Source organism: Myotis lucifugus, unplaced genomic scaffold, assembly GCF_000147115.1.
Source record: "Myotis lucifugus unplaced genomic scaffold, Myoluc2.0 scaffold_101, whole genome shotgun sequence".
In the NCBI taxonomy this organism is placed as follows: domain Eukaryota; kingdom Metazoa; phylum Chordata; class Mammalia; order Chiroptera; family Vespertilionidae; genus Myotis; species Myotis lucifugus.
In genome coordinates this window covers 4,213,205-4,237,744 of record NW_005871149.1, presented here as the reverse complement: position 1 = coordinate 4,237,744, position 24,540 = coordinate 4,213,205, and the positions used below count along the sequence as shown (strand labels likewise).

Sequence of the window (24,540 nt, the reverse complement as noted above, 5' to 3'; positions counted from 1 at the left end):
CAGGCTGGGAGCAGTGTTTTTCCCTCCGAAATGAACAATAATTGTTTCGATTTTCAAGTCATTATGTGCCCATAAGCAAAGAATTAAACAGCTCGGAAAGCAAGGGAAATTTAAATTCATAATCTGACTAACGGCCCTCATGGCGTAGCCCTGAAATTGTAAAACCAGAGCCCTGTATTTAAAGTGATTGTGTCATTTTCTTAAAAAATGAGCTGCAGTTTTCAGCACTGAGTCCACTCAACAAAATGAGGCTGCCCGCAAATGAATATTCCCACATGCATCTAGCCCCCTTCCTCCAGTTAGAAGGATATTTTGCCCTGCCGGTGTGGCTCAGTGGTTGAGCGTTGACCTATGAACCAAGAGGTCACCGGTTCAATTCCCAATCAGGGCACATGCCTGGGTTGCGGGCTCCATCCCAGGTAGCGGGCGTGCAGGAGGCAGCGGATCGATGATGTTTCTCTCTCATCAATGTTTCTATCTCTCTATCCCTCTCCTTCCCTCTCTCTCTAAAAATCAATAAAACATGTTTAAAGTATATTTTAAAATTGTTTTTTAAAAGAAGTTATAGTTAAGGCTGAGACATTAGAGTCACTCAAAAAACAGGCACGGAAAAATACCGTCTCGATTTTTATCCTCTTCAATTTGGATTTTTCCTTAAAGAACCTCGATAGGGTGATAAAAAGGTATCTGCCGGAACCAGAGAGAGATGCGGTCACAGGCCACAAGCTATCACTGAGCACGCCCAGAGCCCAAGTGCGGCTGCTCCTCGATGATCCATGGTTTGGGGACCCAATAGTCATCTTTCCTAATCTACTCAAAGCACTGAGAGTTGAACGGATTTGATTCAAGGCCACCGGTGTTAACGCTTCTTGTGCCCCACATCCACCAGACTGACAGGTCCTGTGATGAGGTTCTAGCAAGAACATTTACTAACCGATGAAAGCTCCGAGATAGACCCACGCTGTAGAGAGAAGGGCTAACAGGAGGGTTATCTGTGCCCCTAACGGTAGAAAAGGACAGAGTGGCATGTGAGCCCTGGGCCAGGAAAGGAAGCTCAAAGTTTCTAACTCATCCGACTACCAGCTAAAATGCTGTCAGTGAGGCGCGAGCTCAGAACCGGGCAGACGCCAATCAGCTGCAGGGAACCCCCCAGAACGAGACCCCGCCCCCCCCAGGACGTACAGCAGTGACTGCACACAGCTGCCCAGGCTGCGAAGGCTGCTGGGTCTCCCCGAAGCTTCCCTGGGGTTCCCACTTCTTGTTCTCTATGAACCTAATCATGTTTTATACGTGCTGGGAGTTCATCTTTTAAAGATACCTGCAGTAGCCACTGTATAAACGAGTGATTTTCAATCTTCTTCAACTCATGGTGCACACAAATTGCTGAAATTCTGTGGCACACCAAAAAATATATTTTTTGCCAATCTGACCAAAAAAATAGGTATGATTTGATTCATTCACATGGGATAGCTATTGTTGTGTTGGCTGTTGTCATTTTTCACTTGGCAATCTAAGGGAAAAGAGGTCAGTGGCCCTGACTAGTCAGGTATCACGTTTTAAACATTCTTGCGGTTGAGAATCGCTGGCATAAACTATTGATTAAACCAATGAATGCATTTATCATTGAGCTGTGTCACAGTAGTGCATCTGGTTAGTGGGGACTCGGAAATCTCTGGGGAGGTGGTAATTACCAATGCCACGTCTATTCAACAGCTTAAAATATACTCTCCATGTGTGAGTACGCAAATGGAATTTTAACACAGTAAATTTTACATTGTTGAACAGCATTGTAAAAATTTGGTTTATAAAAAAAACTTTAATGATAAAAATGTTAAGAAATACATTGTGCTAATTCAAGTATTTCTGACAGAAAAAAATATCACTCTTAATAAAATAAACGTGCATAATATTCCATTGGAAGGGCTTTGAAAACACCTCTGGGTCTGCTGTGGCCTCCCTAAGCTTGAACTTTCTCTAGACTCTTGAACTCTAAATTTAGATTGAAAAAAAAGAGTAAAAATCAAAACCAAAACCATGACTGTATAAACTCTTTCAGCAAACATATTAAAGTTAGAAGGTGAGCGAATTACATGCAGTATGATTCAAGGCAATTGCCCAAAAAAGTGTTTCTAAAAAAAAAGTGTTTCCAAAAAATTGTTTCAGAAAAATGAAAATGTGCAAAATGAAGAGTGTGCTAGCATTTTACTTTGGCTGAGAACTTGGATGGCCTTGCCTTCTTGTCCCAGCAAATTCCCTTCCAGAATCCGAGCAAATACTGATGCTCTGGTTCCGCTCTTACGGATCCTAAATGAATCTCCTATTGTTTCGATTTAGCTCTGTGCAGCTGACATGAGAGACAAATGATTTTCACTTGAAGATTCCTGCCAAACGTATCAGGGTATCACTTTATAAACATGTCTATGTTCTATGTTGCTGTGGGTTGAGAATCTTTCATTCATTGTTCTTGAAGTCTGGGGAAAAATTAACAAAACTGGTGTAGACTCACCAATATTTACAGATAGTGATTTCCATTGCTTAGATACACTCATCTGAAAAGTAAGCATATAATAAAAAATAGGACTGCTCGCCTCAATAACAAACCATTTCCTTAATTTCCAAAGTATAAAATAAAAATGTAAATGGCTTGCTTGCTTTCACTCCTAAACTGCTGGGCTGAAACCTCACCGCTGCCTCCTGCTGTGTAAGTGGTTTCAGAGGCGCTGGACTGAGCCCAGCCGTGCCCGGCTTCTCCCCTGAGGCTGCTGAGCCAACCGCCCGCTCGCTGTCAGCATCTTTAAACATTTATCTATGGCCTTTTCAATGCTGTAATTACCTCTCTGGATGACACTCTTCTACCACTGTCTCAGGGTAACTGAAAATATTTCACTTTACAAAGCAACACTAGCTTGCCCTGGCTGGTGTGGCTCACTGGTTGAGCATCGACCTATGACCCAGGAGGTCACGGTGCAATTCCCGGTCAGGGCACAGGCCGGGTGCGGCTCCATCCCCGATGGGGGGTGTGCAAGAGGCAGCCGCTCAGTGCTGTGCTCTCACATTGATGTTTCTCTCTCTCCTTTCCTCTCTCCCTGAAATCAGTAAATAAAATTCTTTTTAAAAAAAATAGAAATAAGTAACGCTAGCGAAAACTTGTCTAGCGCTTACCATGTGCCGGGCCCTGTTCTGAGAGCTTCCTGTATATTAACTCATTTAAGGCTCACGACAACCCTATCCAGTGAATCTATTAAGACCCTCCTTTTCCAGGGGAGGAAGTTAGGGCTCAGAGGGGCTCAGTGCCTGGTGCCAAGTCACAGCGCTGGTCAACAGTGGAGCCCGGATGGAGAGCCACGGCAGCCGAGCTCTGGAATCCACGCACCATGAATTTTCATAGAAGCATTACAAGCGAGACCTGCGGGAGCCGGCCGCAGGACCACAGCATCGCCGTGGGCCTCGGGCGTCTGGAGCCCGGGCCCTGCCTCTGCAGGTTCCGGCTCGCCTCCCGCCCCCGCCCAGATCCCCAATCCTGACGATGGTGGCGCTGACAACAGTGAGCGTCTCTTAAGGGCATACACACAGCCAGGCACTGGGCCGACGCTCTCCAAATGCATTCTCTCCGTTAAGCCTCACATGGCAATTCTGGAAGGTGGACCCCGAGTGAACCCCACCCGGGAGAGGGCAGAGGGAGGCAGGACAAGCTGAACAAGCTCCCCAGGGCTGCACCTCGGAGGGGCGAGCTCAGCACTGAGCTGGCAACGCCAACCCTAAGCCTCATTTCTTTGAATTTAAATCCAATCTTGGTGTGGCTACTTCTGTCTATCCTTAGTCCTAAGAGTTCGTTCAGCTGGTCTTCAGATGCTTCTCCAGCTCGACTGCTCCATGATTTAGCTGCAACTTTGTGTGGTGATGGGAGGAGGTGAGCACTCCGCCACCGTGACCAGAAGCTGCAAAGCCCAAAGCCTTGATTCCTTGGATGGTCTTCCCTCCCGCACCCTCCACGATGAGCAGGCCTGCGCCGGGGCAACAATGCAGGAAAGACAAGCCAACGAGGCCGGCAGATCTGCCTGGGGAACTGCATGCGATTCTGACCCAAATGGTGTAGACGGGTTATCACGGGGGCACTACCGCCACGAGGCTGCGGACCCTTGGCTGGCGATGGTGTTTGCTGCGACTACACGCACACAGACGGGACCAACAGTAAAGCACGAGATGGGAAAACATAATCGACGTGTATGAACTATTTAAGATGCCAAAGCCATGGCCAAACCCTTTCCCACACAAATCCTCATGAAGGCATTAAGGGGAAAGGCCGTGTGTACAAGGAATAAACAGCGCAGCGTTGATCCCATTAGCGTGGGTCGCTTCCTGATGGCCGGCTATGACTGTATCACCTAATCCTATTAAAGTCAAAGCTTCCTTCCCTGCTGACCTGCAGTGACCCGGGGCGGGAGGCAGGTCCTCCAGGGGCCACTGACCTGCCTACGACTCCCCCTTGCAGATGGGGGGGGGGCGCCCTTCAGAAAAGCCCTTCCCGGCTGTCTGGTCACCTCCCGGGGCACCCTCTCCTCTAGGACCCCGACATTCGTGCAATTACAAAGCTGCCCATGGCCCAGGAGCCTGACATGCAGGTCGATGCCTCCTTCCTCTGGAATGAGCGCCCAGAAGCATCTCCCCACTCACTCCCTCCTCCCGAGCCTCTGGCTCCATCCACATCGGAGGTCACCCTGGTCCCAACAGGAATCTCTGCATAAAGTGCACTCGTTTAGTGAGCGTGCCCCCCCCCCCCACCCCGCCCAAGGCCCCCAGATTAGTTAAAGGCCTCGTGCTGGCACTGGTTAAATTTTTGTAAGTTTTTTTATGAAACTGTGGTTAAAAGTCAGCTTCAGTGTTTATAACTTATGTGAACTTGGTTCCTGCCTTAAACTCTCAGGGCAGCAATCTCATCTGTGAAGTGAGCATAACATCTACCTCACAGGTCTTCTCATGAGGATTAAAATAAAGATTTATCCTAGTCCGTGAGTATCATGAATATCCCCCTAGTAGTCACCCCATGGCTGCTTCAACATGCCAATGAACGTATTGTCAGTTATAAGAATTGGAAGTTGAGGCATATGCATGCGAAATGCATAGCATAAGAGGTAAGGGAACCACCCACTAACTTTTCCCTTATTACAGCGAGAGGAGAGGCTTAGAGCAAGGTCCCGGAAAGAGGAAAAGTGACCATTCCAGAAAAATCTGCTCTCAAAGGAATGCAGGTGGCTCAGTAGGAGTTTCCAAGGCTTCCTATTAGCTTCCTATTTTTCAGTGAACCTACAATTGGGATGGTTGCGCATGAAGCTAGCCGTGCCTTGTTGCAGGAGCGCCTGGAACAGTGAGTTCCCAAGCTACTCATCGTCTTATGTTCATTCCAACTCTCTCCTACTCTTTTGCAATCAGGGGGTGCGGCTCCGGGATTCTGAGGGTGTCAGTGCTGACTCTGCAGAGAACAGCCCCAGGGGAGAGTCAAGAGCTGATAAGAAGGTCAAGAAGATCACAGGGACAGAGAAAGGCGAGTTAGCTCCGTGTCATTTAAACTCCAAGACAGAAAAAGTCTCGCTTGCACTTTAGTTCTCCTTCACCTTACAAAACCCTCCTTCTAGTCTACTGGGCTCAACCTCTTCTTTCCGGACTATTTGACCTAAAAATGAACTAAGCCTGGCTCTGTGTCCTTACGATTTCTTCTTTAAATATATATTTTTATTGATTTCAGAGAGGTAGGTAGGGGGAGAGAGAGAGACTGAAACATCAATGATGACAGAGAATCATCGATCGGCTGCCTCCTGCACGCCCCACACTGGGGATGGAGCCCAAAACCCAGGTATGTGCCCTGACTGGGAATCAAATCGTGACCTCCTGGTTCACAGGTCGATCCGCTCAACCACTGAGCCACACCGGCCGAGCCGATCTCTTTTTGCTTTGCGTTTTACTTCTAACATCCTTTATTTATGGGGCACACAAAGAGCCCCCCACTACTGCTGCTGGTCACCTAGCTTCTGTGATTTTCCAAAACCTCACAGCTGCATCTTCCACCGTGACCTTAAAATGTTCTGTTGTTCTTTTGGCTTTGGCAATGCTTCTAACAACGGGGACCACAGAAATGAACAACAAAGGGTGTGTCTTCTCATCGGGATAAGAAAGCAAGCAACACGTTTTCCGAAGTGCCTGAAAATGCCACCATGGATTCATCCCTACCTGTGATGCCTGGCAGCCACCAGATCACAGGCCAAAGGAGACAGGAGCCACCTCCTCCTGCACATCCATTTCTTTTCTATTTATGATCGTTTCAGTTGGTACATCTGTTTTCTTACATGTGGTTTGTATTATTCCTTTCTTTTTTTTATTTTAGATTGTCATCACTTTCATCTACTGACTGAGTGCCATGTTATTCATTCATTTTTCTTATTTGTAAATAATTTTTTAAATTAGGAAACAGGAAAAAAAAAAGATGTAAAGACTCAGTTACCAAAATAATGCAGTAAAATTGCCAGTAAATGGTGATGATGAAATAATGATATGGCTGACCTAAAATTTCATCCAAACAACTAATCCATCACATAATTCTAACTTTGAGAGGCTGAGATTTATGAAAATAATAAAGAGTCCACAACTTGGCGCTTATTTTTATCTCGTTACACTAATTTGTATGTCATGACGAGGTCCAGTTTTCTATCTTGATTAGAGCATTAGTTCATTTATGATAATTGGCAATCTTATGATAAAGGTAAGGCGACCATTTCTACCTCCATTTTATAGGGGGGAAAACTGAGGCTATTAACTTGCCCAGAGATTTACACAGAAGCCTGGAATGAAACCTGTGCTTTCAAACTTGAAGCCCATTCTGCTTTCTACCTGAAAGATAGGCATTTCTGTCAATGCCTGGCACTGGCCAGTCACCCTGTACCAAGCACATCGGTGTATGTGATGACCACACCGGCAGGAGGTAGCTGGCCTAGGTATCTAGTTTCCTCTGATCCAGGCACCTAATCTCAACGAATACACTTTGCTGCAATATAGCGTGCATGGGCATTGTCAGAGCTTGTTAAATTTACATAACATCATCCCAAATCAAATAACAGCCAAATTAAAACCTTTTCAGATGAAGAGAAAAAATAGGAAAATAGGGGAGTTTTTTGCCTTTCAGAAATGTTATTGATAAAAATTGGCAAGAGACACGAAGTATGTTTGTTCTTGTGCTTCGATGATGATTAATGAACTCTTTTTTGGAGGCAAGATCTGCACTTGGCATTAATATTATAAACTTTTCTCATCCCAGTAGCTTCTCTTTAGGTGGGAAAAGCAGTTACATAAGGCAGTGATTAATGAGATGCCCCAAATGTTGATTTAGTCCCAGATAGAGATCTTTTTTCTCTCTCAAATCTAGCTGCTCCACCAGAATTAATTTTAGGTCACACTACAAATATGAGTAAAGTGCCAATTCAAGTTGAAAATACATCATATGCTCAATGTGAGTCCATATGCTTTTCCCCAATTTCTTCCTGTTTTGCTAGGAAAAAAACATCCTTGAACAGTCAGATTCCAAGAAGGTGTTGCCATTTCATTTTTTTTCAAAACCATTGGCCAGATTCTGTTCTTGGATGCTGCTTGAATTTAAAATGGAAGCTACATAACTTGTAAGATATGGGATGCCCAGCGCATAGCATTACAGGTTTTAAATGGCAAGTTGCTTCCTCTGGGAGTTCAAAGCTATACTATTAGCAATATAATAGCAGGTGGCGGCGGAGAAATCTCTGAATATTTTTGTTCTTCATCCATCTCATCCTAACCACGTGCTCTAAACAGACCAGAAGAGAATTCTCAGGCTCAAGAAGGAAAGTTTTGCCCTAAATGGAAGGGATCACGAGACTCCTTGGGGCCATTTAAAGTCACAGGAAGCTACCAACAGAACTGCTGGTATCTGGACATCGGAAGGCACGTTCCCGGGACAGGTCACCGGGAGCAATGTGACAGGTAGGACACCAAAGCCGTTATTCTACCTGTTTGCAACTGGCTTCCCCAAGAAAGATTATATATTAAACACCTACTTTTTTTTTTATTTCAGAGAGAGTTAGGGAGGGGAAAAGAGAGATCGGAACATCAATGTAGAGAAACATCAATTGGCCGCCTGCTGCATGCCCCCTACTGGGAATCGAGCCCACAATCCAGGCATGTTTCCTGACCTGGAATCAAACTGGCAACCTTCAGGTGCATAGGACATGGGTCGACGCTCAATCAACTGAGCCACACCGCCATACCGGCTGGGCGAACACCTAATGTTTCCATGGCAACATATCAAGCTTCCTAGATTAAAGCTGCAAAACACAGAATTTCCACACTGGTTTGGAAATGAGGCCATACCTATACAGCATCTTTTAAATAAAGCAGAAGTTGAAATTTTCTTATTTTGATTTTTAAAAATTGTTAAAACTATAGATCTTTTGAAATAAGAGGTCTAGTCTGGGCTCCAGGAGTAGTTGCATAAATTAAGACGAGAAGAGATTGGTAAAATTAAGGATGATGTATATTTGCAAGGGAAAAAGGGAGCAATGGAGATAGTCGGAACTCAAATGAATAGTCACAAAATATTTCCTCCTCCTACCTCCAAAAGGCCCGGGAGAAGTAATCTTAGTTTGTCATAATTTACAAACAGAAAGGCCTGGAAATCTCAACATTAAAGGCTTGTATTTGTTTAAAACAGTATTCCCTTACTATCGCTACAGAACATATATTGTGACATATTTTATACAAGATAACTTATGATCTGAGCCAAATATGTATGCAATAAAGTACAAAATAAAAAGTGCGCATGGAATATGGTTGTTAAACATATAAAAAGGTAAATTTACACTTTGTAGAATGTTGTACTGTAAATCCTTAAAAATGCCTTGATGTCCATGTTGCAACTGCTCACAGAATTTCAATCTACTACTTAAATAAAAATAAGTTAGACGGCATGGGTCAATATGCTACATAAATTAAGCAATAAGACTAGGAGTCAGTAGTTAACAACATTCAGAAGGGGAGAACTTTCTAAGCATCAAAGCAGGGAGGGAAAGACCATATATAAATACCAATGGATGTGACCACGTGCAAATTTAAAGCTTTATATAGAAACAAGTCCTTAACCTGAAGTATTTTTCAACCAATATAAGGTTGATGTCATAGAGAACCACTAAATCCTGAACAGAAAAAAAATGGGTAAGGGATAAACAGATAATTTACAGAGTAATAATACAAATGGTCAATAAACATTAAAAGGAATCTGTATCTCTAGAAATCTAGTTCATATTATGTTATGAACTTCTATGACACCATATGAACAGTAATATACTTCACTTATGGAATGACTTGAAGTACAAAGAATTACACTGTCTTGGTAAGCAATAAGTAAGACAGTCTCATGCATCAACAATGGCAGGGATGGAAATCAATGTAATATTTATAACAGGCGATGTGGCAACATATATATCTAGAATCAAGAAATTCATGTTTAGACCCAGAAATTCTACTTCTGTGACCCCATTTTATATAATAGTGATCAGCCACCTGAGCAAGGATATTCATGCCTAGAAATCCCTCAAAGTTGCATTCATAATGATGAAAATTAGAAAGACTCCCGTCCAACAATAAAGTATGCTGAACCCGTTTCACTTTTTGTTGAAGACTTGAACGATGCAGGGTTCCTTCCCAGGTGGCTCAGATGACCTCTGCAGCCGACCTGGCTGACCTTGTGCTTCCTCTGGTTCAGAGGCACCCTCTGCTCATGAGCACAAAGTCAAATTTCTTTTTCTTTTTTTAAAATATATTTTTATTTATTTCAGCGAGGAAGGGGGAGGGAGAGGAAGACAGAAACACCAGTGATGAGAATCATGGATCAGCTGCCTCCTGCACGCCCCCTACTGGGGATCGAGCCCACAACCTGGGCATAGGCCCTTGACCGGAATCGCACCCGGGACCCTTCAGTCCGCAAGCTGACACTCTATCCACTGAGCCAAACAGGCTAAGGCTCGAATGTCTTGATGTGAATGAATAAGGATCAATTTGGCTGCCCCTAAATTCTCATCCGACATAGCTCTCCCTCTCAAACCAGGGCCTTGCTGGGCTGCTGCCTCTGCCTGACACCATCTCGTCTCCATTCATATCCTGTGGATCCCCTACTCACACGCTGGGTTTCAGCGCAGACGCCACTTCCAGATGTCACTTATCTGAAGGCTGTGCCCCTTGAAGCAGACCCCGTATGTTTTCCCTGCTCTCAGAGCCGACCTCAGCCCCATGTCCCTGTGCGCTGTGTAAGGAAAACACATTGTTCCCCTTGTAAACTTAACTCGGAGCCTGCAGACTTGTCAAATGGTTGAGTGAACAACTGAATAAACAAATATGCTCATGAGACAACATTAAGTGACACAAGCAGATACCACATTGAAAATACAAAGGTTTTATAAACATGTGCCTACACACACACACACACACACACACACACACACACACACAGTACTAGGGGGGAAACGTGCAACAAAAGGGTTAAGGTGATTACATCAGTGAGTGATTACAGACAATTAGTCCAGAAATCTTTTCTAGACGTCCTTATAGAGTCTGAATTTTATTTTTAGAATAAATTTTTCAAACTGCAAAATTCTAACTTATCACTAAAGTTATTTTTTAAAAGAAATATGTGCTATCCTACCTTTAAATTCAGAAAAAAGTAGTAAAAAAGTAATATTTTTAAAGTTTATGAAATATCATAAATGACATAAAAAACACTTTGACGACAATTAACTACTGTGTTTCTGTTGCCACTATTCGAGTTTTCTAAAAGAAAACCTTCCAAAATAATCAGAAAGCAGGTTTCCAGAACTGCAGGAGAACTAAAAATTATACATTAATTCAGACAGTTAACTCCCTAACAGGGCTTTTTTTATTCAGCGGCACCGGAGTTTACTGCTTGGACTGCCAGGAATCATTCCTTCCATCTCGAGCCTGCTCAGCAGAGCGAGTGCTGCTGGCTGTCACCACCCAGCGTGTCTCTGGGCCGGTGTCTACGGTTGCTTGTTTCAAACCTCTAATTAGCTGCCTCATCTTCTGCCGGGAATCTCCTGGTGCTCAGCTCTTACCGTCCAAATTAATTGAAATGCTGTAGCAATTTCAGATGAACATTTTCAAGATTAAGAACGCATAAAATAAAATTGCCCATAAGTCTGCTTCATAACATCAGCCACCAGTGAACCCTCCAAAACAGACCAGACTCACTGCTATTCGCACTGTACTATACAGACAAGCTTCAGGAAAGGAGTGTTCCTCTGTCCACAGCCTGGGCACTAAGAGGGGACCCAGGAGACCTCGAGAGGAACGAGGTCCAGGGAGCCAAACACTCGAAGTCCTGGGACCAGCCAGGTGCTGTGTGACCTTGGGTCAATCACCTAACCTCTCAGAGCTTTGCTTGTCACAACTGAAAAATAGCAGTGTCCCCTCTTAGGTTTGTGGCAGACAGACCCAAAAATCAACCCCAGCAATCTCTCCTCCGGGTATTCAGAGCATGTGAGCGGGACCTGTGACGTGCCTCTTTTCAAAGAAAGGCGATGGGGTGTCACTCCATGATTGTGCTGTAAAGATGTTCAGTTCCATATGGCGAGGAGACTGTCACCTTCTGGCTGGCACATTTTGGTGAAGCAGCAGCCAGGCTGGGGAGGCCCATGGGGCTGAGAACTGAAGACAGCCCCGGGCCAATGTGAGCTGGACCAGAGGCCCTCCGTTCCACAACCCAAAGGAACCGAATCCTGCCCACAAGTATTTGCATGAGTTGCGAAGTGCATCCTTCCCCAGTTGAGCCTTCGGATGAGACACAGCCCTGGCTAACACCTTCAGTGAGGTCTAGTGAGAAACCCAGAAGCAGGGCACCCAGCTGTACCGGGCCCAGATTTCTGACCCACAGAAACTTGGAGATAATACATGTGTGCTATCTCAAGCTGCTAAATGTACAGTAACTTGTTACACAGTAATAGAAAGTGAATACAGAAGTGTGTACGAAGTAGTAATAAAACCATCACTCACTGTGGGCTAAACCTTGTTGCTAAATGCTCTATCTATTAACTCATTTAACCTTCACACTGATGGGAGGAGGTATGTCTGCTACTACTGGCCTCATTTTAGAGATGATAAAGCAAGAGATTATACATCTGGGAAGTGGAGGGGCAGGACACAAACCCCAATCCTCCCACTACAGAGCCCTCGGCGACTCCACTGCACAGGGCTGTCTCTGAGGTTAATAGAGCACCCTATCAATGCAAGGACCTAATACAGACAAAAAATCTAAGAGAGCTTTCCCTCCTCATTACTCCTTTACTGCCACAGAGGCAGGCTGTGGCTTAAACTTCATGCCTCGAGGGCTACCTTCTCTGGTTCGCCTACAATCCCACCCTGACACCCAGCAAAGGGGGAGGGGGCGCCTTTCTCCCCATTTCCTTCCACCAAACATGCTGTCGGCTCCTATTCCCTCAATTCTCTAATCGGATGGACCATCTACACTAGCTTGTGAGCGGGAAACAGTGGGATGTGTCACCTCCTCCTAGGAACACAGTGCCCGCCACAGCCAACGAACCCCAAATGGGTGTCTGAGGTCAACAACGGGGTTCCCGGAGCTACGGCAAGGCAAGGAACTGCCGTCTGCTTGGCGCCCCTGCAAGTCAACGCTGAGGGTCGGGACGCCCTTCGGTGGGATTCGGCAGCTTCCCTTCTAGGTTCGACCCTCCAGATTTTCCTCTTTTGCTGCCAGGAAGCAATCAAGCAGAAGAGCTGCAAATGGGACGTGTGAGGGATGCATAGTTGACCCAGAAGTGGGTTCTGTGAAAAACACTGCCAATGCCTTACTCGATCATCGCATGACCGAGCCTGTTTCCCACCGAAGGCATCCCCGTGCCCCGCGCCTTGGCCGGAGGGCCCGCGCGCCGGGAAAGGCTGGCTGGGCCAGGCACGGGCACACCTGCCAGGCGGCAGAAATATGACCCTTTGTGAGCTTAGAATGAGACCTGAGAGGGAGAAATAAATCCTCCCCGAACTGAAAAAAATGTGAGCAAGGGACCAGGATGTACCTTTCAGAAACCGGTCATCGTGGCAAAGGGAATTAGAAAGGGGGCGCCGGAAATAACCACAGGAGGGTCCAGTGCAGAACTCGCCTTGCTGCCTATAGTGAACAGGAGCCTGAGAACAGCCCCCTAGTTCAGAAGCCACAGCCGCTGCATTTTTTATTGATTTCAGAGAGGAAGGGAGAGGGAGAGAGATAGAAACATCAATGATGAGAGAGAATCACCAATCTGCTGCCTCCTGCACACCCCCTACTGGGGATCGAGTGCAACCCAGGCATCTGCCCTGACCGGGAATCGAACCGTGACCTCCTGGTTCATAGGTTGACACTCAACCACTGAGCCATGCCGGCCAGGCCAAGTTCATTCTTTCAGTGTGAAATGTATGTTTACACATTTACAATTATGCTCCCAATATTTAGATTAGGATTGACATGTGATGAGAAATTAGTTTTAGAGGTGACAGAAAAGACAAAAGTAGGTTGGACTGATTAATATGGAAATAGTGTAACGTATGGATATGTTATTGCTTATTTATTATGGACAAAAGCTCATTTACTATAAAGCCTTCAGGAATACACATCTGTTTCCTTAAAAAAGAAAAAGAAAGGATGAAATATATTTTTAGATCAGTGATTTTTAAAATCCCAGGTTGGTATTTTTTCTCTGCAATGTTTTCTATTTGGAAACTAAAAATATGAAATTTCTCTACTGCACAAGTTGCCAGTATGTTTAAGAGCACATCTAAAAGAAATCAACGCTTCCGTCTAGATCTGAAATGAGTTTTTCGATCCTTTGAAATTAAAACATTAAGGAAAACTATAATAAATTATAATTCAAAACAATAAACCAGCATCGCAAAAGTTTTACTTTTATCAATGAAAACATATAGAGACAACCCAGCTTACAAGCCATTGGAGCCCACACTTGCTTCTCTGTTTTCCTATTCCTTTGCGTTTTGGTGCCTACCACATAATTACATTTTTTATGTGTTTATCAGACTATTCGTTCATTGTTTTCATGACAGTATGGGACACCGTAGTGAACCAATATAACATTAAAATATCTTAGCCCTGGATGGTTTGGCTCAGTGGATAGAGCACCGTCCCTCCGACTGAAGGGTCCCAGGTTCCATTCCGGCCAACGGCACATACCTCGGTTGCAGGCTCAATCCCGGCCCTGGATGGGGCCCCTGTGAGAGGCAACCAATCGATGTATCTCTCTCAAATTGATGTTTCTCTCTCTGTATCTCTTCCCCTCCCTTCCACTCTCTCTAAAACTCAATTGAAAAAAATCCTGATTGAGGATTAACAATAGCAAAAAAAAAGAAAGAAAATAAATATTTTCACATGTCCACTCTTATACATAAATCAAGACCTCTGCCTGCGGCTCCTTCCTTGGGCAGAATATAAATTCCTGCAGAGAGGAGCCGTGTTTTCTCATTGATGGCACTGCAGGTCTGCGGTTCTATAAGACACAGAGTTGGTCATGAAAGTGAGGTTCCTTTCTTCCCACGAGAAACAGAAATAGCATTTCTACCAAAGCTGTCCACCTGACAGAGGCGGCCGCCTGTGCAGATGGCTCACAAGACATCTCTGTGAACGAGACCGTGTTTCCAAGCCAGTCGCTTCACAATCAGGATGAGCCCCGAGAAAGAGCGCTTATCAATGCAACCATTATCTGTCCATTTGCTATTCAAGGTTATCACCAATCTGATGCGTAGCCTATGATCAGAAAGAGATGAGGTGAGGTAGCTGCACACTTATTTCCTCTGCTTCATCTAATCTCCAGGAAGCCCAACACAGAACAATGGCTGGGATTTTTTAAACGCCAGTGACTATGGACTTAAATGCAAGATGCTATGCGTCCTGCAAATATAAGATAATTTTGCAATCGTCTAAAAGCATGGACTTCATTAAAAGAACACATTTCCTGGTAGATAGATGTGCCACAAGCAAACTCAATCTCGCATCTCCTATACTTAGACAGAAGGACATTTTTAAAGCTCAGTTAAAATTTAATTGGTCGCTCTGACCTTGAGTGCCACTTTAGGTGAAAAATACCACACCGGTGCTCAGACTTCCTTGAGATTTATGATCTCATGTTCTTGAAAAAGGCCCAGCACCTCCGTGTTCCTGAAATAATTGATCTGTCTCTTCTAAGTGGTATTTTCCTGCATCTAACATCTGATGTCTCAGGAAGAAAAGTACAAACTGATGAAAATACCTCGCTATATTTAAAAAATCCAAAAGAGCTACCAGCATTTGCATCTACCACATTATTGCATTTACAAAAAACGGCCAAGATCATAAATTGGTAAACTTCTTAGCACGGAAGAGAAGAAAATGTAAACCAAACTGCAAAACCACTGGCAAATATTGTTTATAATGATTAACCACCATTATTAATAAAGAGCAAATGTTTTAAATGTGCTAACGAGACACACTGCAAATCTACAATTCATATCTTTCTCCGTTTGAAAAGAACTCCACAAGGCACTGTATAACTTTTTGAACTTAGCAGTTTTTCTTTCTTTTCTTCTTTATTGTAATCACAAACACTACACTAACTTCATCCAAAACTCTGGACCAACCACGTTACTGGTTCCTCCTCTTAAAGAAAAGCAAAATACCACGGAGGCCATAAGACGCGCAGAGAAGACGAGCCAATCTGAAAATTCCTGTGATTGTGTACCTTCTAGCTTCAATGGAAATTCAGCATGAAATTCTGGGCCTGTTTGAAAAGAAGTAACTGGCAAGTATGACTGGTTCTCCTACACATGGCGAAATGTCCAGTGTGAAATAACATGCTCTACCTCACAGCACCTATAAGAATCGTCACCTCTTAGCATTTACTGCGTACGCGCACCGATGCAAGCACTTTCACGTACCGGTGCATGTCATGCTCACAGCAGCTCTGTAAGGCAGGCCCTGTCATTAGTCTCCTTTGACAAAGGAGGAAGCTGCAGTGCAGAGAGGACACTAGTTGCCCCAGGTCAACTGCAATCAACAGCTAAGGGGGGTCGCCAGCCCAGGCAATGTGGCTCGGAGCCACGCTTCCTACAACTAGATATTCCATGTTGCACGAGAGCCAACGCACACAGAAAAATTCTAGTCATTCCTCCATTCATTGAAAAATATGTATTAGGCACCTACTATATACAAAGAAGTTCTTGTCCACACAAAAGGTCTCCAGAGAAGATCCACCATTTACCTTTGAAACGGCCCTGAAACTGGGATCTGATGCAGTGGTTACATCTGAGCCCCAAACTATTTAATCACTTTTTTCTACAAACCCCCGCCCCCCCGCCCCCCAGAGGCCCCAGAGCGCAGTCCAGGTATCGCACTTGGAGGAGTCAACGAAATTAGCTGGAAGAGAACATTTCAAGGAACTTCCAGGAAAGGCTCGAGCAGAAAATGATGCCCTGGGAAGCGGTTTGTCCGTGCGGAGGAAGCCTCGGGTTTACCCGCCCCTGGTTTAGACATCTCGGGAGTAAGACATGTCACGCAGCTGTAGGGACTGCCAAACAGCAGTCACATGGCGACTGACGGGGAGCAAGGCCATTAGCGAGCAGGGTTAGCTCTGAACAAGGCTTTGCAACTTGCAACAGAAAGAGGCAAAGATACCAAAGACTCTAGACACACACACAATTCAAGGCTGACGGCAGAAGCCACCTACAGGGAGAAGTAGTTGCCATCACATTAGGAGCTGTAACACGAAAGGCCATCGACTATTTGCTCTTTTCAAAAATGTCAAAAAATAAGAAAACACTCATATATTTATTACACCTACTGGAAAGATCTCTTAGATAGATAGATAGATAGATAGATAGATAGATAGATAAAATTACAAGCATAACATATACTACTTCTTTTGTATTTCTAAGTCTATTCTTCATGAAGTCTTTCATGATCTTTGGACAAACTTCTGGACAAACAGGAATATCAGAAGAGTGATACCTCTACGAAGCCATCACCTTTAGGAAAGAGGGAGCTAAACTATTTTATGATGGGTCCACTTTGTCATATTTATAATCTGTGAATTCACTATATCTCCCTTTAAATCATCTAAGAGCTCCTAAAATTTGGGGCTATAAATTGGTAATAGTCAAACGTGTTCCTACAGATATAATAAACAAAGAAATGCATTTCCCTGTTGGGGGGGGGGGGCGGTGAATTAAATGAAAAAGCCAGAAGAGAAAATGTTTTTAAAATAACATTTCTAAAGGTTAATTTTTTGAAACAAAAATATTACAACTCACACAAAATAAGGAAAAAATTACACTCACAGTCACACACTCCTACTAAACAGAAGTCACCTCTACACATGACTGCAGAATCCTCTGGAAGGGGTAACGTCTTGGGAAAGTTACAACTATTAAGAGTCAACCAGAACCCCTATTTTTTTAATGGCCTCAATTCTGTTCTGGGGTTAAAAGACTGGAACGGATCTCAGCAAGCCTGTGAGGCAATTTCTAACCGGAGGCAACAAAGCTCCATAAATCTTTCCACACGGCTCGCAAGCTGGCGTGGTGACCATGGGTGTGGCTGCAGTTAAAAGTGAGAAAGCTTTGAAAGCTAAACTCGACAACTAGGCAAACACTGTCGATGAGGCGAAAACCAAACCCATGATCCGGATTCTGTCCCAGCAAGATATCCTTTCATGTCCCACTTGGTTTATTATCAAGTTCATGGAGTTGGGATCCTTGAGCCACGAACGCCTTTCACCCACGACACTGTGGCCGCGTAGGTAGCTAATCTTTGGTAAGTAAACTGTGGAAGGCATTGCTTAATGGACGGTGAAGTAATTGCCCTAAAATAATGACGGGCAGACCTCACCATGTGACATGGAAAACAAACAACTGTGTTCCCTGCAGCCAGAGTCCTTCCATTCTGTCTTCATGTATAAAAGAGTTTACATACAGGATGAAGAAAAGCACATTTCCAAATGGGGAGGGTACCGAAGCTCTCCGGTTTATGAGCCCTCCATCCCCGTAGAAAATGCTAATTTTTAAGCCCCATTATGCAGGTTGGTTTTCTTTCCCGATCTTTCCCGATTTGGGAGGGAACAGGGGGGTGTGCTGGACACACTGGCATTTACCGGGCCCCCTGAGGCTGTTCAGTAAAGCGAATAACTGGCTCAGGTGCCGATCGGGGAAAGAGTGTTCCTGAAGGTTACTCACCATGTGACCCTGTCCGAGGTGGCACCATCAGGTCAATGATTGACACATGAGATGTTGACTCCTGGTCACACATTACATACCAAACTGCAGGAAACAGAGGCCAACACTCTGCCTTTCTACCGTAATCCCCATAGATGGTCCTAGTCACTCGCTAAGTCACAACCAGAGACGTGCAACCAGAAACATACCTGCGTCCACCTGCCTGGAGGTTCTTCGCAGTCCATTGGTCCGTTTCTGCGCAGAAAGACAAAACAAAGAGTTTCTATTAGTGAAGTGCATTCCTTTGTGAAGGATCTAATAAAATGTAAAACCTTAAAAAATAAATTGTTAAAAATAAATAAAATTGTTATGTTGCACTTCAATGATGGATATCTACAGGCTTGTTACGCTAATATCTCAAAAGTATATTTAAAATTTTTAATAAACAAATTTAACTGAATAAATTGGTTTTTTTAAAGTATATTACTTTGTGACACTTTGGAAAGCCAATGAACGTTGTACTTTTCCCATGAAAAAGTATGACTAAATTGGATCCAAACATTTGGTTCTAAAGCTTGTTTTTATAGTTCAACCTTTTTGTTTCTCCAATGAGTCTTTCACCTGAACAACACTCCATTGGCTCTGTTAATACTTGGAACACTGTGTGAGAGAAGGAGGCTTCCATTTGCCACCTGTGGGTATCAGTACTCATTTTTTTGAAGTCAGAATGACTACAGGAGTGATGAGAGCGAAGCCCAGGCAGCCCAGAGCGGTCAGAACATGCTCCCAGCAAAAACATGATCTCCAAAATGCTAACTCGGTGATTTTTGAGGCCTGACAGACCAGCGCCTGGAGAAGATGCAGCTCCAAAGACCTCAAGCTCCGACCTTAGCAAACACTTAAACGAGGATGGTATTCTAACTGTGGGTCGGTTGTATCTTAATTCTTCAAGAAACAAAACAGGCATGCAGCCTGTGAACCATAAAAGCCCATTCTGATTAGAGAAAAGGAATCCGTAAGAAAAACTGTGTACCTTAATCAATAAAGAAAAAAATTTACATGAAAAAAAACACCTGTGCATTGCAAAACTTACAGATGAGATGCAAAACAAAAGGTTTTAAAGCTTTGAAAATGCATAGGAACAAATTCGATTCCATATTGAGTTTGTTTCTACCTAATAACTATGGTAACCCCACTGATTAAAAGTAGATTTTCACTTTGTATTACACATCTGGGTGAAAGGCTGAGCCTATAAAGGCCATGTCATTCAGATTTTCACAGCTGCAGTTTTTCCAACGTGTGTCAGGGACTGCGCCTGTGTAGACTGCGCTCCATTCGGGGCGCACCCAGCTTTGCTCAGCACACACTAGCCATGGGTTTCTCCTTGGGTTCCTCCTGTTGTTCCCTTTCACGAGTTAAATGGGGGAAATGGGCTCCTACAGATGCCAGGGGGCCTCCACACTGTGGTAAGCAGATGTTCAGGGTTCTCAGGTGAACGCCCGTTGGAGAAATCGTTTACATATAACTTTTTCACCCCACTACTTTCAAAATGGGTTTGTGAAAAGGCCCACGGGATGAAGCTCAGGTGAACGAGATGGATATCTGTACTGGACAGACCAGTCAGGAAGAGAGCCGCTGGGAGTGAGAAGTCAGTGCAGTCCTGGCCATCTGGTCAACCAGGCACAAAGGAGAAGCGTGGTGAGTCACAGATTCATATGCAATCACTTGGAAGAAAACTGCCTTCAAAGAAAGACACTTCTCTGCTTGAAATTTTATGTAGAAGTTTTGGAGCTCTCTCTATAAATGAGCTCAACTGACAATATTTTCTATATAATGATGGGTATTTCATTGTTGGTGACTCCCTGCATAGCCCTCCTCCTTCTACACGTAGAATAGGAGCTGTTTTTCTACTGCTCTTACACCATCTAATCTCAAAGGGCTTGGAAGGCAAAAAAGGAATTCAACCGTTGGGCCTTACTCCGAGAATCCCTAAACCAGTACTATTTAAAAACTACCAACTTAGAATGTGAAAAAGAACACTCGATTTCAAGAGTAACTCCACATTACCTTAGAAATTAGGATTAAAATTTGGAACACGGGGCAATTTTTAAGAGTATGAATTGTAGCATCAGATTGCCCAAGTTTAAATTCAGACCACCAGGAACCTGTTTGATCGTGAATTAGTTAACGTCTTTGTGCCTGTGTGGATCCCCAATTTGCAATGGGGATTATATCCCCATCGGGGGTAATAATAGAGCCTACTTCATAGCATGTGTGGTGAAAGTTAAGTGAGTTAATTTATGTTAAGTGCTTGGAACAGTTCCTGACACATAGCAAGGATTATTAAGTGAGATATTATTATTATTATTATTATTATTATTGACCTTATTAACTTAATGGTGTTTGGAATGTTTAAATTCATATAAAGGACAAATTCTTCTATTAAAGTTATTGCCCTACTGCTTATGTTTTAGGTTCTTCCTCTAGAAAATCACTGAAAACCAGTGACCTTGAGAACAGAAACTTCTCTACAACAAGAGTGGGAAATGGAACAAACCATGATCTGGTGAATTTAAAAAAAAAAAAAAGAGGGAACTTCAGCTCAGAACAAGTGCATTTAGAGAGGTTGAGATTTATTGTACTTTAAAAGCACCTAAAAAGTATTTTGTTATGAAATATTGGGAAATGTTTAGCAGAGCATGTTTAAACACACTCCACTCCTCCTGCCTAAATTCTCAAAAGCCTGGCATGGAGCTGGAGTTGACCTTGTCGCCAGCAGGGACTGGTGGGCTCATGTAATGGGCGTCCCTGGAGCTCAGGTACAGCCCCAGGAGATCGGGAGGGTCCGCCTTCAGAGCCCTCTCCATCCCCTTTCATCTACGGGGGGAGAGAGGAGGGGGAGGACAACAACCGAAGAACCTACTTTTATTTCTTGATGCATTACCTTTTACCTTGTCTCTCTCTAAAAGGAATATCTTGATCATCTAAGACTCTTCTTGCCTCTTTTGGGACACACCTATTTCTGTTGATTTTGCCAACAAAACAAGCACAGGTTCATTTGCCATAAGGAACTGGCTTTGGTTCCTCTCTCTGTTTTGAAGGCAGAAAGCCCTGTGTGAAGGAACAGATTTAACGTAGGTGTGTATGAAGTAGGTATGCAACGCTTCCTGGAGCCAGAGGTGGCCCCTGAAGGCCCATGCTAGAATGGGACGTGAGGTGCACATCCCACCGGAGGCTAAGGAGACCCGTGGGGCCTGTGGCTACTGAAAACTGGCCCACCTTGACAATGAGGTATAACATGAACGGTAAAAAGTGTAATCGTGGCTCTGAGAAGGGGAACCACATAGGACTACAAACAGGTACATGGAGGGAAAGGAGGGAAAGCAATCAACATTCCAGAGCTCACAGAGGCCTTCGTCGTTCCGTTCAGGGAAGATTCCTGAACATCATAGCAGCATCAGTCTTGGTGGGGAGGACGGAGTGAAAGACACTTCCTAACATCCGATTCTCCCTTAAATCGAGCTCAAGTTCCCGGATAAATCGGCCAATATAAGAGCTTACTATAATTACCCATCCAAAGTAGAGATTACTAGCAGATTCACACAGGAAATAAAAATTACACTTATTATATTCAAAAGTTAATAAGCAAGTCGCTGAAACACTGATGCTACATTTTTAAAAACTCAACGTGAAAATGAATTCCTTTCATGATAGGCGCACGTGTAACTTTTAAGAACACGCGCACGCACGCGCACACACACACACACACACACAAACACACACACACACAAAATGCCCAGAGAAAACTGTTTAGCATCCTGTGAAAATTATGAACCACTTCTCATCTGCACACTTTCTTTCTTGGCATAACTTGAATCAAATCAAGTGAAATGATCTTCCCAGAGAAAGCAAAGCAATGTCTGTGTCCAACAGGATCGAGGCAGACTAGCCCTGAGATGAAGTCCAGGGTCTGCAAGGAAACCTGTGCCAATAACCTGCCACCAGCCTGCGAGGGAGAGAAGGGGGCGGCTCTCCAAGGTCTTCATTGCGCCTCTGGAACAATCCTCACAGTCCTGATGACAATCTCACCTGTCGGCTACACACTACAGGAAATTCCTCAGTAACTCATTTTACCCTAGAACAACCTGTGTGGCCCATGTCAAAGTCAGCATTATCTTGTTACACATTCCCTCGATCCAGAGTCTAAAATACAGTCAGCTCACACATCGAACAGGCATACCTGAATGTCCACATCACACTCTTGTTATCTTGGATGAAAAAAAAAAAATGCGTGCTTTTGCAAAAGAAAAGCAGAAAATAACTTACCTCTTATTGACATCTTGCAGTACTTTTCATTATTTTTACCAACTATATGAACACCAGCCTATTAAACGCATACTAATATGACACCACTCTTAATGAGATGCAATTGTGTTAAAATAATTTGGCATGGGATGTTTTTGTCATTCTTTTATTCTGAAACTAGAGGTCTGGTGCACGAATTCGTGCACGGGTGGGGTCCCTCAGCCTGGCCGGCAATTGGGGCGATCAGGGCCGATCAGGGCCAATCAGGGCTGGCAGGCCGGGGGTGGGGGGGGAGGGACCGCGGGAGTTTGTCTGGCCATGGAAGGTTGGCTGTGGGAGCGCAGTGACCACCAGGGGGCAGCTCCTGCGTTAAGCGTCTGCCCCCTGGTGGTCAGTGCACATCATAGTGACCGCTCAACTGGTCGTAACAGTTGCTCAGGCTTTTATATATAGAGATTCTCTGAAAATGGACTTCAGGTTCCCATAACATCAGACATAGTTTCTATTTTAATTTTCTTTGCTGTGACATTATTTGGGGGAAGTCGGGTAAGAAATGTGTTCCTTTGGGTTGAAGGCCAAGGCAGTGGTTGCCTGGAACTGGCCCTGTTTTTCATTATTTCTCCTTTTTTTAAATAGCTTTATTCCAAGGGGTGACAGGGACCACAGAGTACTAAGCCATTAGACGTGAGAGTGTATTAAACCAAAAGGAAATGGTTATCAGATCTTCGTTCGATCCATACGAATCACTTTGTGTTCCAATGTAACAGCACTCGACACACGAAGCACACCCCTGGGTGGCCAATGCTGGAAGCTCAGTGCTAGTGAACCCCGGGTGGCAACAGGCTGCGTGACAGCGACAGGCCCCCCAGCCTCCTGGGAGGAGGCCACCCTTCCTTCTGTGCAGACAGGGCAAAGCTCCTCCTTCCAAGGAAATGCCTCCTGGGGCACTGCGTTTCCTAAACCTCCGGGTTTGTGGAATTCTGTAGCGGGGAATGCACCCCTCATTAATGCCACCGCATTGCATCTGAAATTTACCTGCACCAATAAGATGCTGAAAGTTCCAGTTCACACACCAGGCTTAGGCTAAACATCCACATTTCCCTCCAGTGAGACCTCCCGCAGGTGACTGTGAAAACACCTCTGACTAAACCGTGCGTTTCATTCACAGGCCCTTTCTTGCTCCCCCGTCTGTTTCCATCCACTTTCAAAGGCACATTGAACAGGCCGAAAGCTCACGCCCGTTAGCAAACAACCCCACCTGCAAACGTGATCTGAAAAGGTTGAAATGTTCCTCTTACCTCCGGTGCTTTGAGCGTCCCCGATTCTGAAAGAAACGTAAAGATGGGCATTGTCAGTGCAGGTTTCCGTTTGGTTAGCAGCCTCCGCTGGCTGGGTGCAGCCGGCCAGACGCCTCGGCTCTGCCGCCCGGCCTGGTACCTGCAATAACTTTCCAGGGTCCCTCGGGCTGGGCTGGGAATTGTTTTGCAACTCCGGTTCCCTGGCCCTATTGGCTGTCGGGAGAGTGACTCATGGTCCTGAATGACTTCTCGGTTATGCTTAACTTTTTCAACTGCTTGTGGAGCAATGTCAGTCCAACCGCAGAAAGCGCCTGGACACGGTGGCTTGCACTAAATTTATGTGCAAAGAGAAAGCTGGGTGGGAGCTTTCAACACACCTGGTTTTAAGAGCCTCCACGCACCAAGTCACAGAGGCGCTGTCCTATCTGCAAGCATCGCAGATCGCACACAGGACAATGCTGCATGTCATTCTTTCTGCATTAAGTGGCTACAACACTTGTTTTGATTTTGAAGGGGGTGGGGGAATACATTTTCGATTTAAAAGATGGAAATAAAAAAGCAGCGGGTCGGAATTCCAAATCAGCGTTTTCTTCTCCCTCGGAGGGGGACCCCGCCTATATATAAACCACGACGTCCATTTCCATTTTAGTTCTGGAAAATGACTAGCAGG

At 44.5% G+C, this 24,540-nt stretch overlaps 1 protein-coding gene across 2 annotated transcripts in view; it reads right to left on the bottom strand.

Moving 5' to 3' along the window:
• VAV3 (vav guanine nucleotide exchange factor 3) overlaps positions 1 to 24,540 on the bottom strand; it is a 159,226-nt gene that overhangs the window by 46,465 nt on the left and 88,221 nt on the right. For both annotated transcript variants that reach the window (XM_006092618.3, XM_006092619.3), the window contains exons 18-19: positions 23,871 to 23,896; positions 18,477 to 18,522 (exon numbers count right to left, since the gene is read on the bottom strand). In XM_006092618.3, coding sequence (XP_006092680.1) covers positions 18,477 to 18,522; positions 23,871 to 23,896 — 72 coding nt within the window. The remainder of the gene's footprint in view (positions 1 to 18,476; positions 18,523 to 23,870; positions 23,897 to 24,540) is intronic.